At 39.0% G+C, this 18,088-nt stretch overlaps 1 protein-coding gene across 1 annotated transcript in view; it reads left to right on the forward strand.

Moving 5' to 3' along the window:
* CERS6 (ceramide synthase 6) overlaps positions 1–17,252 on the forward strand; it is a 109,347-nt gene extending 92,095 nt beyond the window's left edge. The window contains exons 9-11 of the mRNA XM_027733724.2: positions 12,872–13,028; positions 13,388–13,411; positions 15,927–17,252. Of these exons, the coding sequence (XP_027589525.1) occupies positions 12,872–13,028; positions 13,388–13,411; positions 15,927–16,088 (343 nt within the window). The 3' untranslated portion in view covers positions 16,089–17,252. The remainder of the gene's footprint in view (positions 1–12,871; positions 13,029–13,387; positions 13,412–15,926) is intronic.
* The last annotated feature ends 836 nt before the right edge of the window (positions 17,253–18,088 follow it).

The following is an 18,088-nucleotide window of genomic DNA, read 5'->3' on the forward strand; positions in this document are numbered from 1 at the left end:
GTTCAACAGGTAAAGCAAAAGTGGTACACACAAGCAAAGCCAAACACGGCATTCATCCACCACTTCCCATGGGCAGGCAGGTGTTCAGCCATCTCCAGGACAGCAGGGCTCCATGGGTAACGGTGACTTTGGAATGCAAACACCGTCACTCCAAACATGCCCTCCTTCCTCCCCCAGTTTTATATGCTGAGCATGACACCATATGGTGTGGGGATATCCCTGTTGGGTGCAGCTGTCCCAGCTGCATCCCCTCCCAAGTCCTTGTGCACCCCCAGCCTCCTCACTGGTGGGGCAATGTGAGGAGCAGAAAAGGCCTTGACTCTGTGTAAGCCCTGCTCAGCAATAATGAAAACATCCTGGAATTATCAACCCTGTTTTCAGCACAAATCGAGAACATAGCGCTGTACTAGCTACTGTGAAGAAAACTAAGTCTATCCCAGCCCAATCCAGCACTTCCCTTAATCAATGAAAAATACATTTATTTATTTGAAAATGCTCGTGGTTCAATGTGGTTGATCTTTGATTTTTAAGACCGTTTTATTTCCAAACTAAGGCCTCGATGTATATATTCCTAATGGTTACCCCTACATACACCCAGAGGCAGTTTCATAGTTCTCAGCTGTACTGTAGGCGATGTATGTGGGAGTCAGAGTTAGCAAGGATGAAGCATGGGATTTATGAGCTTGTCTCTCCCAAATCCTTTTTCTCTATGAAACAGCAATTCTATATCTTCACGCTCGTTAGCTTGCATGCCAGCAAAGATGAGTCACTGGAGTGGCCAGGAGCAGGCCAGGAAGCATGGTTTTGCTCTCCTTTGCTGAAAATTCGAAATAGCAAAATTTGGTGCCTGATTAATATTACATAAATATGCAAATTTTTCTATCATGAAAGCTGAGAGGTATAAAATCAGTGTACATGTAATGTAAAAGGAAAACTGTAATTTATAAGAAAACTTCCCCCATGCAGGAAGGTGAACACCCAAGACATACTTCAAGAGACGTCACTTCCGAATCGCTGGCATGCTGTTGTGCTCCGGCTCTGCACAAGTGCCATTTAATTTTGCATAAAGGTGCTAATAAAGAATTCAGAATGTATCAAATGCTGTTGTTTGAAGGTTGTTTAACAGCAGGGCTAAGACAAAAGAAACTGGCAATTAGGTATATATTTAGCAGTCTTTCTGCAGGCATCTGGAGTTCATTTCAGCAATAATTCAAAAGCCCCAGGATACTTTCTCCCTCCTGCTGCTAAGTGAATGTAGGAGTAAAGCTGCTATTTTCACTGACAAGACATTTTACTTGTGAAATTCTCCCACTTGCACATAATCACTGTTCTAGCAAATTACAACATAAAACAAAACTCTCAGTGAGTCAGGGGGAACATGATGCCTTCTCAGGTGATAGAGGAACGTAGGGAGAATGAAAGCAATCTCAAACAAAAAAAAATAACAGAAATTATGTGGACCCTTGGCTAGTCTAATCAGGCTAGGCAAAGCAGTTACCTCAAGCCTTTTTTTTATTTAAATAAGCATTGCAATTCCTCTTCCCCAGGCCTCCAATGCTTGGTTTTGCTGTAGCTAGATAGAAAGAGTCTTTTCTCCGTTGACAAAGGAATGGATTGCTTTTTGCTTTATTTTGTTTAGCTTTCAATATCCAGGAAGGGAAACTCCATGGGCTCATTCTATTTATTAATCATTTTTTGAGGTGTGGAGAAGACTAACAGGCATCTTCCATCCCAGGAGATGTGAGTGAAGAAGGTGATGTACTGCATTTTCCAGTCTTCCTTTGCTCAGTGCTAACTCCAGAGTTCTTCTTGTGAGAACCATGAAACTCCTCAAGTTTGGGCTGTACAGGAGACTCAAGACTACTCACTTATTTCCCCTATTCTTCTAGAATACATGATTTTTTGACAGGGCAGTTTGAATAAATCTCCCAATGCTGTGAAGAGTTTGGTATCTGAAACTGGTTTCACAGAGTGACTGTGAAACAGGGTATTTCCATAAACCTCAGTGGAAGAAAGGTGGTCAGTGTGGAGGGAGATGTAAGCTTACTAAACTGTTCATTGTTTTAAAAGATAGCTTAGAGTAACTGCAGGTAAAAGTGTAGCTTTGGGATTTGAAAGGAGAATGAGAAGGCTCTCAGGAAAGCTAGGCTGATGTTTACCAGATGAAGGCACCAAGCTGGGTAAATTCAGGTTCTTTCAAGTTGCTCTGACTAGTACTAGTATGCGGTTTTCCTGAGTTTTTCACTTCTTTTGATTACTTTTATAATGAGTTATATTGTATGAGAGGTAGAACCCAGTGGGTTCCAGGGAAGTGTTGCTGACAAGTACTGCTGTCACAGGGCGAGGAGGCAGCAAACAGCACGGGCATTCATGCGACCTGCGTGGTCTCAGCATGCATGTATTACATACATGCATTGACAAATGTAAAATAGTGCCTTAACTGTACAAATTTAAATGAAAACCTGATTTAAACTGATTATAAAGAACAGAGGTCGTGTTCTGCATATGCTGTCCCCCACATTCTCACCTAGGCAAATTTGGTATAATCCAGGTAGTCTGTATGCCTTTCTGTTCTTGATCTCTTCATACATTGTTAATGCCCAGACATTGTATCACATTAAAAACTATGAGGACAGACAGTCAGCCACTTTGGTTAGTTGGTATGGTCTTGTTTGATGTCAGTAGGTGTGTCTTAACTGATCTTCTGTTTGTGAGTCTGTTCGGAAAGATTCTGTGGAAAAAAATGGAAAAATTTCAAAGCTTTCAGGTGTATGTCTCCTCGTCAACTGTAATGTATGGTTGCTAAATGGGATTTTTGTACCAACATATACTATATAAGCATGGGTATGCCAGTTCTCGGAAGAAGAACTTTATTCCTTGTTATTCTTTCATTTTTAAAACTCCTGAGAGTACACACGGTCTGGCTCATGTGTGATTTCTAATTGCCTTTTCATGGCAATGAGTATCTGCTTGAACCAGACAAGCATGGCATGATTCTTGATGAGTTAAAATTAACTTCTGTTCTCCATGGTGAGCTGTAATGAACTCTAGTTACTTATTACCAGACTTTCTTTCATCTCTGCATGACTGACCAAATAGCTCTTCCTGAGTTTCATCGCTGGTTCAATACTAGTGAGAGATACAGCCATGCTGCTAATGAACACACCGAGTCTCCAAACAGTAATACCACACTGTCAGTTTACACCGTCTCTTTACTGTTCTCTATCCTGGAATCAGCTTCTCTCTGAGCAAAATTGCAGCTTGAGTTACAAATTGGGCAGCACAGAACCCTCATGAGCAGCAGTTGCTGCAAAGATCTGCTGAACCTTTGTTTTTCTTAGCTTTGTTGTTCTTTAGCTGATATTGACTGGTTTTGTGCAGCTCTTAACATGCAGGGAAGTTGAGTTGTCATCTTTCATACTGGTTTTTTTTCCTGACACATTTTCTCCTGTTTGGCCCTTGGAGCATGTCTATTGTGTGGGAAGACAGCATGTGGACCCCAGCAGAGTCATCCTGAGTCATTCCTCTGAAGATACTGGTAAAACAGAAAGCTCCAACCTACTCTTAAAAGCACCCTACTGTGTCAAAGCAATATGTAGGCAGTAGTTAAAGCAAGAGTACTGATCAGTTACTTGGCATGGTAAGAATGTGGGTAGCCAGATGAATCCCAACTGTCCAGACCTTGTCTGGACTCTGAATGAACACAGTGTTTTGTGATGGTTTTAGCTACTCTTGCTGAATTGAAAACCTTTCTAGCCTGCCTAGTATTGTGTACACAGCCAAACATCTCTAATTGCTCTACAGTAAAATAACTTTTTAACTAAGATAACAAATCTCTTCTGACGCTGTTCTGAGCTCATTTTACTTAGAATATTGTCTGAATCAGAGCACAACCTTAAGTTGCTGGTGGGGAGCAGTTACTGAAGGAATAAATTATGATTTTGGTGCTTGATTCCTGATGTTATTCATGCTGTCATTGAGTGGATGCTGTAGGACTAACAAATATTATCTAATATGCTTATATTTCAGTCTGTTTGTAGTTTCAGCAAGCAACTTATAATCAATCAGTTTATTGAAAACATTTAATAAAAAGGTTTTGGCAAACTAATGATAGTGTATTTGAAGAACTCATAGACTTCAATTTATGGATTAAAAAGAAGGTTTAATTAACTAAGTCTCCATAAATTTACTCACAACTCTTGTCTTAGCTCTTTAGCAGAACATATAGAAGATTGTCATCCCATCTGCTTTTGACAAAACATTATCTGATGTTGTCCTTTCTAATGCCTGGTTATTTTATGTCCTCAGATTGTTTACTGTATTTGTGAACTCAGGCCTCTGAAGTTGTACAAGATGCAAAGCTGAAGTTTTTGGAGTGCCAGGTTAATACTGACCTAACTATTTACAGCGAAGCTATAAGAAATGGAAAGGTTACAAGTGTCATTCACCATTGTAGGCTTGCAATGTAAATAACAAAAAGTGGCATTTGCTCAGTTTTCATTTTCAAGATTTTCATGTGATCACAATAGGAAGAAATTATTTGAAAAAGGATTTCATCAGACTTCTAAACCTGATTCTTACCCTCATTTTTATTTTCTACAGGCTGTACTCTGTGGCTATAATAATGCTTTCTGTTGTCAAGGATAGACTTCAGTCAGTGTTCTCCTTTTCCTCCTTTTATTGTGAAGTATGTCCTTTCTAAAACCTGTGCTCTAATTGAAAACAGGACCAATACCTGCGATGTGGCACTTTTTTTGCCACTTTTTTTTTGCTTTGTAGTCAGCTGAAGTTCTCCAAGTCTCCTCTGAAGTTGCATCGCTTGCAGGAAGGAGGGGAGAAAGAAAAAGGCTGGCCATTGGAATTTTCAATTTGACTGAATTTTTATCTAAAAGAGAGGGATGTGAGGAAACTTTGCCCCAAAGTACACCTCTAAGAGTTGCCCATTCTGTGGAGGGAAAAGCTGTGCTGGTACAGTAGTACCACAGTGAGTGACAGTTGAGGTGGATGGAGGTAGTTCAGACATGGGCAAACATTCTGCCTCTTCTCAACCACTTTTCTTTTCTCTTAGAGGATGTATCTGTAGCACCAGGATGTATCTGTGCTGTTACTGGCACATATTTTGTAGTGCTACAGAGTCAGTATAAAAGCAGAACACTGTGAGCTTCTGATGTATGTGGGATGTAAAAATCATAGCACTACAAAAGCATGGGAGTAAGTTAACTTACCAGCTTGAAATAGCAAATGACTTTTGAACACCGTGTTCCACAGCCATGATGCAGTTAGGATCTCATTAGTGTTCAACTAGGAGGAGGTCACTGTGACTAAACACTTTGGGAGAAAACCAGCACCCATGTAAGCAGAGTAACCATGCACATTCTATTGGTTTTATCAGTGTTGCACAATGGCAGAGTTTGACCCATAATATGTGACAGTAGAGATCATTATTAAGAAAATTGAATTAAACTGAAAACTGTTTAAAGCTGATTTCACAGATGTGGAGAAAATTCTTATGGTGCTTTTTGTAGCAAAGTAAAGTTGATTGGATTTTTGGTGGTGGTGTTTTTCCTCTCCATCCACAACAGGACCATAATACTTGAGTCACTGTTTGAAAGCTGAGTCCTTGGCAGACACTGTGCCACCACACTTCCTTAAGCTGTATGATTTTAATGGATTTAAAAAATTTTATATTACTCTAGGGGCATGTGGGCATGTTCTCAAAACTAGGCCAACGAATCCCAAGTGTGATACCCCTACTATTAATGGTAAATAAGCCACCTAAAAATCACTGGGTGCCAGGCAAAGAACTGAATGCAGATGTTCTGTGATGCTTTGTGGGCTTTTGAACTAGTTCTATTTTGTTCCTGTGTTTACAGAAAGTTTGGGTAATCTTTCACCCCCAAAATATCTGCCATGGCGTGTCATTAAACACAACTGCACTTATTTTCAGTCAACAGAAAGAGGCCTGAGGAAGGATTTTTTATACTCTGACAAGATTGGAACCTATAGTTTACAACAAATGCTTTTCCTACTTGAAGAATAACATGAACTCCAGGCAAATGGATCTTGATATGTGTTCTCTGTTGCTCATATGAAAGTTTTATGCATGCCTGGAGATTTTCAGATTTGGAAGTGTTATTGTTAGCATAACATAGTTTCTTTGTGCCTGTGTGGTATTATCACAGGCCTTTACATATGCATTTTGCCATAACACATTTCTGATACAACCTTTTGCTGAGTATAATTACATTCTACTAGGAAATATAAATTCCCTCCATATCCTGATATCTGTTAAAAGACTCTCCTGAGGTTTGAGCTTGGATTGTGAAGGTGTCTCTGACCTTTTATTCTTAGTTTTTTTCTATGCACAAGAGTGTAAATACTACTATTCATACCAGTGGCTGCAGAAACAGCTTAATGGGCAGTAACCGCTGATGAGAACAAACTGAGTGAAAAGCACAGCTGAAACCAGTGACAGCTTGATCAGAATGGTCTCTTCTACTGTACATCACACATGAATAATTTCCTGCCTGCTCCATCATTTTAGATAAGTAATTGGAAATCCTATTGATCTGCACAGGGCTTAAAATAACACAGTCTCAAGTGTCAGGCTGTGATTTCTGCAAAGATGTATTGTTCCTAATTAGTATTAGGACAGGAGCCACCCATCTCTACAGCAGCTGAGCTTGTATTTGGCACCATGTCAGGAAATCCTCTAATGTGGGGCTGGTATGGGTGACCAGAATGCCACGTGATGCTCAGCTCACTAATAAAATTGAAGTGTGGGGGTTTAATGTCGCTCTGAATACTGAGTTACTCAAGAGTTTATATTCTTTCTGTCGCTGCATTTTGCAGAGATCTTTCATCAGCTGTCTAAAAGAAGAGGATAATGAGCATCACCAACCAAACAATCTGAGGAATCAGCCTGAGATGCTGTTAAAAGATCATCTCTGTCTTCCCAGTCCTTCTTTCCCTGTTTCATTGCTTCTGTGTGGGTGACTGGTTCATTTGACTCTTCTCAGTTCACAGTGGGTCTCTGCTACTCCTCTTGTATTTGCCATGTGCTGCTTAGTAGCTTAAGTCCTTCTCTGGAGGGCTGAAAACATAAGAGGCAGCAGGATCTGAAAAGGGAAACAAGCTTGTTCTCCCACTCAGCAAGAACCAAGAAGCATCTGTTCAGAGCAGAACAGTGATATAGACACAGCAGCTGGCCAAGCTGAAACTCAGAAGATGAAGTACAGCTCTTTATGTACTGAATTTGCTATAATTAAATACTTAGCTGTGCTGCAGCTTGAAGACTCCAGTACATGAAGTGCTACAGACCAAAGTTTCTTAAATTTAATGACTATTTTGTGTATCATTCCATACACTTCTCAGGTAAAAAGTTGTGTAACTCATCTGAAGTCTCTCATGCAGAAATATCTGTGTGTCAGGTCTGTTGTGTAGCATTGTCATTAAAAGTAACTAGGACAGCCTGGGATATGAAGTCCTATTAGATTTCAATCAAGGTCTGAATCCTAGAGATAAATCTTGACTTCTGATGAAATGTAGCTGATGTACTGTGGCTGATCAACATGTGTGCATACGTGTGCTTTCACACTACACTGCCTCTTCATTTATATGTAAATCGCAGTGATATTTTTTTCTTACTTGTCAGTTTTAGAATATCCTTTAAGGCAGTAGTCCATGGTGTTTTATAAACAAGGTAATTCTCCCAGCATCTTTATGTGACCAACAGAATGTACCAGTACCTTGTGCTCATCATTAACAAAAAGTGAACGATGTAAGGAAATTTGAAAATTTCTTGGATCACATAAGTTAATGTAACTAAATCCAGAATTTAGAACTTCTGGCTCTTTGTTCTTTGGTCTTGGTCATTTTTTACTATGTATAGTAGAGAACAAATGACTATGTTTTGGGGCAAAAGTAAGTGTAATTGTTTTTGGGTTTTTTAAGGAAAAATTTAAAAAAAGCAGAAACTTTGAAGCATTACTGGCAGTGGTATTGTTGGGTTACTTGTGCTAAATAGGATCTGAATGTCATTAACACCCACCTAGATGTAATTACCCATTTTCTGTCATGAATGCCGTATTGAAGGATGTCCCAGTACAGGTGGTTATGGTGCAATACAGAATACTGTTGTTTAATATGCACTAGGTAAAGGAGATAAAGACATTCCTTCTGAATTATTTAGACCAGCTAGTATCATATTGTACTATCCTTGGTCATACTTTGAGACTTCAGACTACTGTACTGAGGTAACAACATGACTTCAGTGTGTTTCACGTACAGTATGTTGGTCACTGGCCAGTGCTGCAGAAGTTAAGGCAACTTGCAGTAGCACTAATTTCAGCTGCACAGCTTCTGCTCTCATTGGATGTGATAATAGTGCCCATCATTCTGCTATGCTTCATTCCGAAGAGTTTATCAATAATTTCCTTCTTATGTGGAAGAATGTCTATTCTTTCCACATGATCCCCTTCTTTATCTCTTTTTGTTCCTCTCAGGGTCCTTTCAGAAGGAAACACAGCAAATTTTTGTCAGTTCTCAGACAAATACAAATAAGCCTTTTACTCTTACACCCATCCCTCTCTTTCATTATCTCTCTTCCTTCATCTCCAGGTTCTCCTTTCATCCTTGGTGCAAGAGCCTGGACTTGGGCCCACTAAGTTGAGGGGAGGGAGTGTAATCTTAATGAGTCAGTGTATGGGTCTGTTGCTGATAGTCTCTCAAGTACTGCTTTACTGGCTAGATAAAGGGTTAGACAGTAGAAGAAAAACCTATGTTACTGTTGATGTGTTGCTGCTGATTGTTTAGTAGTTGTTGAAAATGTGTTATTTTTATTCTGAGTGTTCAATTAGAGTGGTAATACAGTAAGTACAGGATTACCTCACACAGTGGCTCAGTTATTGTGGCAACGTTCCTGAAAAAGTACCAGATTTCTGTAAGAGTAGATTGGATCTTAAGGGGTGAATTTATTTTTGTTTGCCTTCATCAGCCGCACTACTTAAATCAAAATGCTAAACTGAGAGCTTCCCACAGCCAGGTGCACAACCCTACTTGGGATGCATTTAATGAGGGAAGAATGCCTTCCATGAGATTGTGTTGTTTTGTCCAGCTATTATTTATTCCAGGGCCTCAGAAAAATTGCTACAGTCCAGAACCTATTTTCAAAAACAGAAGCTAACATTTAGTTTCAAATTGCAAAGATCTGAGAAATGCTGACCAAAAGTTTCAGAAAGGTAGAGCACTTGCAGCTTAAAGTAATTTCCCACTATGAGATCAAGTCCAGCTGTTTCAAGTTAGATACCCAAGAACCAAAGTTTACACCATTCATTATGAAAAGCTTGGATTTAACTACTGGACAGCTTTGAAAAATTCTGGCAAGCATATTTGCAGATTTAAGGGCCTGAATGCTTTTCTGAGTATTTGAACCTAAGATTTATTTGCATATACATCATATAGGCACTTTCTCCTTTGTGTAATCCATTCTCATGCTGCTTTTTCCAGTCCCTGTTATTTGTGTGGTTGGTTAAAACGCTTCCATTGAATATTTTTAGCAGTGGAATTGATGAAAAATGGTCTAGCCTTTCTTCCCTCCCCCCTTTCCTCAGTCTCTACAAGTAGAATTTCTCTGTGTATTCCACCTAATAAACTTACAGGATTTTTTCCCCATTTCAGACTTTTAATATGAAATAATTGATTTATACTGAGAGTGTATTTGCTTAACTACATTTTTTCTGTCGTTTTCTGATTTTTTCACTCAGCTTCTGCTCAGCCCTAGGTGCTTAGATATAGCCTTAGCTCTATCTGCACATCTAGCAGATCACTGACCCCTCTTAACATTGCTGAGCAATTAGTGAGGTCCTTCGTGCAGCTTTAATGGAGAATTCCAATCCTGTCCTTAGTTTGCCAGACATGAGCAGGTTAGAAAGAGGTCTGCTTTTTCAATGAAGGCTTATTTCCCATATCTAATACACACTAGATGACTCATTTGCACATGAAACTGCTTTGGGTACCAGAAGCACTCTTTTTGGCCTTGCCTTCTTCCTGACTTCTGCAAGACCGGAACATCTGCATCTCTAATGCTGCTTTTTTGGCTTGACCTCTGTGGATGTCCCCAGAGATGAATTTGGTCCAGTGAATGAAAATATAAACAGAAACCTGTAGAAACTGCATCTACAATTCTGGAGCTATAAATTTTAGACATAAAGACAGTTGGGTGTAAACAATGGTAACTTTATGTACAGGAGTTGTTAATTTCAAGTTTGAATTTGATATAATGGTTAGAACTGCAATAAGTGCTGGTGAAGTAAAACATTGCTGACTAGAGTTCTGTTTTGATATGCGTGAGAGCGTCTCCTTGAACAGGAAAGTGCGGTATTGCTGTGCCATGTAGGGCTACTATTGGCAGAACAAATTAGACAAAGCTGAGACTGAAAAGTTCTGTCTGACAGAAGCAATAATGTGATGGGATCTTTGCAAACTGGAAAACAGTTTCTTTTTCTAATGTTCTCTCCATAAACAGAAGACGTAAAAATACAGCTTTATAATAAGGTTATAAAACATCAACTTCTCAATAAACCATGAAGCATATGTGCAGTTTAGTGTAAGAAGGCACAAAATAAAAAGGTAGACTTACTATGAAATGCCCATTAGGCATTTAAGGCCAGTGGATTAGAAATCATTGATTGATTTTTGATCAATGCTGTTATACACATAAATCATTACCACTGAATGTTGTGTTCTGGGTTTGCTATCTGTACATGCTTCTTATTAATATTAATTTAACTGATTTTATGTTGTTGTAAAGGATTGTGGCAAATGTGATTGCTTATTAAAAGGCTGAGACCGGTATCTGTAACTTCTCCACTGAGACAAGTGTGGGACTCCAGTGCCATGCCCTAGAATCATAGAATCACAAAATCAATCGTGCTGGAAAAGACCTCTGAGATCATCAAGTCCAACCCTTGAGCCAACACTGCCGTGGTTACTAGACCATGGCACTAAGCGCCACATCGGGGCCGAGACACGGCTGGTGCCAGGAGCTGCGCGGGCGTTGTCTGGGTTAAACGCGCCATCTAGTGACTAGCGGGTGATAGTTAATTTAAAACAAAGAAAAAGGACATAAAGCCAATGGAGATTTTAATGAATTTTTACACCAGCGGGGAAAATAGATGGAGGTTGACAAATCCTTATATTGCCTTATTTTTCTCCCCCTAATTAACAGCCATTACTAGATCATTATTTGTCTCAAAAAATGCCACTGTTTCTATTGTCTGTTCTCTACTGTCTGCTCTCAGGCAACAGCTGGGGTCCAAGTTGAAATCATCTGCTACAGCAGAGTATTTGGGTAGAAAATTAGTGCTGTATTCACAATGCTTCAGAAGTCATGTTACAACATCTGTTACTGCCTGCATTTGAAATGCTGATTCTCAAACGTTTGCTTCAAATGACTAGAATTGACTGAATTTCTTAAAATCATAGAATCATTTGGATTGCAAGGGACCTTTAAATGTCATCTAGTCCAACCCCCAGGCAGTGAGCAAGGACATATTCATCTAGATCAGGTTGTTAAGAGCCCTGTCCAACCCAACTTCGAATGTTTCCAGGGATGGTGAGTTTACAACCTCTCTGAGCAACCTGTTCCAGAGTTTTACCACCCTCAGTGTAAAAAACCTCATCTTTATATCTAAATCTACCTGTTTTAGCTTAAAACTGTTACCCACTGTTGTATCTCAACAGGTTCCACTAAGAAGTTTGTCCCCATCTTTCCTATAAGCCCCCTTTAAGTATTGAATGGCTGCAATAAGGTCTCCCATCCCTTGCTGCCCTGTTGGCCACCTGTCCTTTATGTAACTGCTAAACTTCACTCTTGATTGTACACACGTGGTGTGCAAATTGGATTTTGTGCAGAAAGTGGCCCCAGAGCTTTCTAGTACCTTAGTAGTTACTGTAGGCACCCAGGATGTTCAAGAACCAGTATTAAGCCCCTTGACTGGTTGGTTGTTTTGAACTTGGAATCCTGTTGGTGCTGAGGTTTCCACTAAATAAGATTTTAGCCAAACAGCCAAACTCACACACCCCAATTCTTAGAAAACCCCGAAAGAAGGTGAATCCTGCCCCACATGTCATTTTTCAAGTGCCACTGAAGTTTCACTTTAATTGAACAGTCTCAGACTGTTTTCGGTTCCACACAGCACTTCACTCTCATTGCTGATACCAACTGGACAAAGACATCCTTAGTTGTGTACACTGAAACAAATCCTTTGAGATTGGCTTTGGGAAAGAGGGCTTCAGATGGGAGTACCTAAGGAGCATTGCCTGGCTCTTGGTACAGGTTTGTGCCATTTAACACAGGAGAGGTTGCAGCTCACTGTCACAACCTGGGAATGTGGTTTGAAGAACATGGTGCTGCATGTGGATTGCATGGGAGTTTAACAGTTCCCATGCATGCTCTTACCTGTGCTAATATGGGCGTACCAAACCTGTACTGGAGGCAGCTGAGATGGAATAGCTTTATTTTTAAAAAATGGAATTAAGTAAGTTTTGTAATTAATCAGGGAAGGAGTTATTTGAGTCAACCAACACCTGCCAGCTTTATAGATGGAGTGGAAAAATGCACACTGAGGATCTATATTTTCTGTATGCAATGTTTGCAAAATGAAGTTAAATATTGAAAGCAGTATTCTCGTGTTGTTTCTCTCTGGAGAAACCTGTGATGTTCAGTCCAAGCCAGTATTACTGTGAGAACCAACTTACACATGTGAATCCCATCTAATCGAGTACTAGTCATCTTGATTTAAAAAGGTCTTCTTTGAAATTTGTTGGCTTAAAGAAAGTGTTATTATATTTCTGTCCCTCTCTCTTCTAGGATATTAAACACAACATCGTTTGAACTGTATGAAGCTCTGGGCAATTTTCCTGCCTTGTGGGTCTTGAATGTGCTTCTTATGGTTCTTCAAATTCTGCACTGTCTTTGGTCTTACCTAATCATAAAGACAGCCTACAAAGCTATTTCAAAGGGCAAGGTAAGACAGCATGGTTCTGTTTCATGATTTTAACTTTATCCATGATTTTAACTTTATTTTAACAATATCCATACAGGTCACTTTTTGGTTACTGTTTTTTTCCTAATCCATAACACACTACTGAAAACACATCTTATTTTATGTAAACTCTTCTTTCCTTTCATGGAAACTTTTTTCCACTCCTAACAATTGTCAGAAAAGTTAATGATACTCTTCATAGTGATTGCATTTATATGTGCTTCCACTCTTTTTTTTTTGTGATCTGGTACACTGAACCAAACTACATTAGGGAAATTGGATTAAAAAAAACCCAACTCTCTCTTACTCTGTTTATCCTTTCCCTTGTGCTGTGCTGGAAGGCTGGGAAGTGGAACCCCTTGCAGGTAAGTTTCTTTCAAGTTACTTTGCAAAAGATTTATTTTGACAAGGCTGGTGTTTGTGTTTTGGTTTGGTTTTTTAATTTGTAGTTTCTGATTGGTATTTTTTTCCATTGTTGATATTTATATATTTGAATTAAGGCTATCTTTAAAGGCCATATTTACTTCTTGGCTATGCATTGCCTAAAACCATTCAAACCCACATTTATCTGTAGTATCTGGGTGTTGTTATACTGCAACCTTTTATACACAAAATACACACACATATCTATATATCAGCAGGATAAGCAGCTGCTCTGTCACCATTCGGGATGCATACTTGAGAGTGTAAGTCCTCCACCTTGTAGTTCTAACAATTGCACAGGAGAAAATTTAGATTGTACAAGAGCAAAGTTAGACATTTGCAGTAACACGGTGACCAGGTTAAAGATGCATATGTATGACATACACACAGAGGATTCTTCTTCCTTCAGATCTTAATTCCTCGCTGGCAACCCCATTCTTTCCATTTCTGCAGTAAAATAAGAAGGATTTTCATGACACCTTACAGATATCTTACAGTAAATTTTCGTCCTTAAGTATTATTTTGTTTTTGTAGTACTAGTATCCACCTTTTGAACAGCTCAGCTGATAAAGGAATTTATTATCATTAAATTTGTAATGTAATTCTGATCATATATTTTTTACTCACTGTTGCCGTACTTAGAAGTTTTCTAAACCTATATATACATATACATATACATATACATATACATATACATATACATATACATATATATATATTCTAGACTACTTCTGCAGAAATTACTCCAGTGTGTTCTTTTGGGGATAAACAAAGAGAACTAAATACTGCAAGATATGTTGCAATTATATCAGGTTTTGAGTGCAAAAATAGAGCAGATCACATGTTTAAATGAAGTGGCTGCAGCATAGAATCTTCATTTGATTGTTTGGCTTTGGGGCAGGACTTTAGCAGAAGAATCAGCAGTGAATCTAATATATTAAGAGAATTTAAGTTGATGTAGAATTTTTCAGTCATCTAGTCTGCCCTTGAATTGATCACAGGTGCTCAGTACCCTGTGCTGAGACTATTCTCTTCTGTCTGATAACAGTATAATTTTGTGTATTTCTGTACCCCTAACAGATTTAATATAGAACTCCCTTCATATGAAGGACACTGAAGTAATCTGTTAATTGAAGCTGTGTAAGCATGGAACCAAATTTCTGGCCTCTGCTGAAGTTCGTGGGTGTCATAATTGTGGGCTTGCTAGACATTGACATTAAAAACTGTACTTATTAAGAGGTATATGGGACCTGTGTTTCCTTTTTTCACTGGTCTCAAGCAGAATAGTGTCACTCAGGTGTTATGATATTGTAAGGACAACACTGGGAGCCCCAATGGCAAATGGCTGTTTCTGAGATGAGAGCTGGGAGCTGAATTGTCATGAGGACTTTCTGGAGTAGGGGAGGACTACTGTAAGCAAAAAATTATATGCAGTGGCCCTGCTCTTTAATGCTTTTGAGGAAAAAGACTTGACATATGTTTTGCCCCCTTTATGTCCATTCACTATAGTAAAGCCAATTGTAATTGCCTGCTGTGGCAAACAGCATAGCATGGAGAGATTTTAAACAAATGTGATGCTCAGCTATACAGACAGGAGTAGAAGCAGGCATGAAAACTGCATTCTTAAAGCTGCATGCAGGTTAAACTTCAGACATTTTTCTGTTGATGCTTTTTTTGTACTTCATCTGGTGCACTCTTATCAGTTTTGGAGATTTTCAAGGAAGTCAGCTGGATATTAGCAGACAATCTCTATCAGCTCAGGTCGTCTGTTTCGGAAATAGCTTTCCAGTGACACGATGGGGCATGCAGTTGAATTGCTCTAGTAAGTTTGTCACTCCTGTGTTAGGGACTGAACCGGACTATGTCCACAGTTTGCAAGCCCCATTCTCACCATTTGTCTGAAGTCAGAGACTGGAGTTACCCAGTGGGGTGAGTTATGTTTCAGCCAGTACTCCAGTCTCCTACTGCTAGTGTGTAGAACCGTTCCCTGGAGCCATGTGGTCTCTAGGGAATGAGCTGGGAGGTGAGGGGAAGGAAGTTGGGTTGAATATTTTGTATTACTAGGTTGAAGAGAAGCACCCCAAATGAAGGACAGGAAATACAGCTGTAGTTAGGAGAGCAGAGGGACTGAGGCTAGGTTGAATTTGGGAGCTTGGATGTTGGTTACTTCAGTCTATGCACAGCCCTTTTCCTTGAGCACTTGGACATACTACCTTCAGTGCACGAGTGCTAAGTTCTCACCCTCCCTTTGTACATGGCATATGTGCATGGCAGATGTGTACAGACATCTGTGTTTGAAGTGAGTCCAGACAGGCAAAGGAAGAGAAGTGTGCCAGAGCTGAGATTACCCTCAAAGCTCAAATTGAAAAATGTGTGAATTTCTGATTCTCTTGAACCAAAAAGCTGAGTTGTTTCCTTACAGTCACCTACTGCTTGCTTCTTTTTTAACTTCTACAGGTAGCAAAGGATTCCCGAAGTGATGTTGAGTCAAGCTCAGATGAGGAAGAAACAGTACCTCGCTCAAAGGCCCCGCACAGCACTATGGCCAGTAATGGGACCAGCGGTGCCAATGGGACAAATGGGTATCTTACTGGTGGCACTTGCTCAGAGGAGCATTAATCCTTGAGTTCAATCATGAGACATGAACAGAATGAACTGTTTGCTACTGGAAGTAAATTATAAGTTGTGAATGCGGTTTCTTCATATATCTCAGCATCAGAAAAAAATATGAGTATCAAAGCATTCTGATAGCGCACTGCCATTATTTCCTGTTTGTGAATGAAGACAGCACACCATTCTGTATACGTAGGCATGCTGTATCTGTATGTAACTGACACAATGGGAGCAGTATTTTCACTTGTACTGTCTTGGAAATATTATTTATTTTGTATTCTTTTGGGAAGTTCTGGACAAAAGGGAATATCCATTCTTAAACTTTGTATCTTGGATTCTCAGTGGTGGAGAGCATCATGCTCAGATCTCTTCTGTCCATCCCTGATGCTTTTGCTGAATCTGCTATAAGTAATAGTTGCTTAATTTGTTACTTACAGTAAGATAGAGCATAGCTTTATAGATTTTAGATCAGCTTCAGATATTTTTGCTATCTTTGTGTTTTAAAGTACTGGTTTTGAAATTGCCTATCAAATCACAGTGACTGTTCCTCCAACATAAAATTTTAAAACACTGGATCGATATTTTAAATAGTAAGTAATGTGGTTAATTAGCAATTTGGGAAAAAATGTGGTAATTGTGGGATATTATTTTAGCATAATTTAAAATTCAATTTGGTGGTTAATTGCATTAGCAGTAGACTTGATTTGTTGTGCAAATACCCAAACGCATTGATGTCAACACTTAGGATAAACTCATTTTCACTTTTTTTTGACCTTTCAAATTTTTACCTCTATAGATTTCAGCTTTTTGCAGAGATTCCATGTAAAGAGGTATTTGTTCAAATGCACCATTATGAATCCAGACCTCACACCTGAAATTTCCTTGCACATTCTCATAAATGAGAGCAGGGGTGTAATGGGAAAAACAGCACATGAAAAGTTCATTGCTTCCTCGGACACAGTTCAGTCTAGATATTTTTCTTAAAATTATTGCCACTCCCTTGGTAAGGTAAAGAAGAGAAGGCAGAATGCCATACATTACTAGAATTAGTTTATTTTAAATGTGTGAAAACTTGAGCAAAATTCACTTAACGTAATTCACAGCAACTTTTGATTGCTCAGCAGTATTTCATCACCTCTACAAATAAAATTAAGGGTGTCTGTAAAATAATTTTGTACTCCTTTTTTATTCAGGATTTACAAACAATGTCCCAAAGAAGACAAAGTAACACCCAAAGTAAACATCTTCTTAAACATTATATACGTACTTCTTCCAGTTTCTAGATCAAAGTTTGATGTTGGATGCTAAGGATCATACAACTCTTGCAGGACACTTTTCTGTGATTTGTGACAGCAGTGCCAAAAGTAGGCAAGGTTCTTGGGTAGCAGACTCTATGCAACCTACTGTTCAACAGTGCTGTGTGTGCACACAGAACCAATGTGCTTGTAGACCAAAGACTTACATATATATATATATTTTAAAAAAAAAGTTTAAAAAAAAAGAAGGAAGGAACAAACCAGGAAAAAAAAAATCCTAAGTGTGTCTTCTGTATTCAAAGGGTTTGGAGTGCTGTGTTCAGCTGGAACTCTGAGCCAGGAAGTCTTTCTGATTCCTTCCACCTATGCAAATAGCAAAATATACATGGCTTCTGGTGCCATAAAACATGTTTTAAGACTCTATTTTATACAGACTCCAGTGAAGAAAGTTGTGTTGTCACTTCTTTCTTTTGAAAACAGATTTGTCCTATTCCACTGGTCACTCTTGAAAACTTCTGAAACCTTTATTATCCATGAAGATTCTTGTGTGTTACAAAAAAAAATGTGCTAAAAGAAGTTGAAAATAAAGGTAAGAAAACTGGAAAATTATAAATCATGGAAGAAGATCTATCAGTTTTACTACCTACAGAGCATCTTTTGAAAAAGTCAGGTAACCTTGTCAGGTAAGCTGCAGCTTATATGTCCATGAGTATATCTGAGGGAGCAAGAGAGCCTTATTTAAATCTCTGT

The sequence above is a fragment of the Pipra filicauda genome, unplaced genomic scaffold (genome assembly GCF_003945595.2).
Source record: "Pipra filicauda isolate LSUMZ 115617 unplaced genomic scaffold, ASM394559v2 scaffold5_size6683894_pilon, whole genome shotgun sequence".
Lineage (NCBI taxonomy): Eukaryota > Metazoa > Chordata > Aves > Passeriformes > Pipridae > Pipra > Pipra filicauda.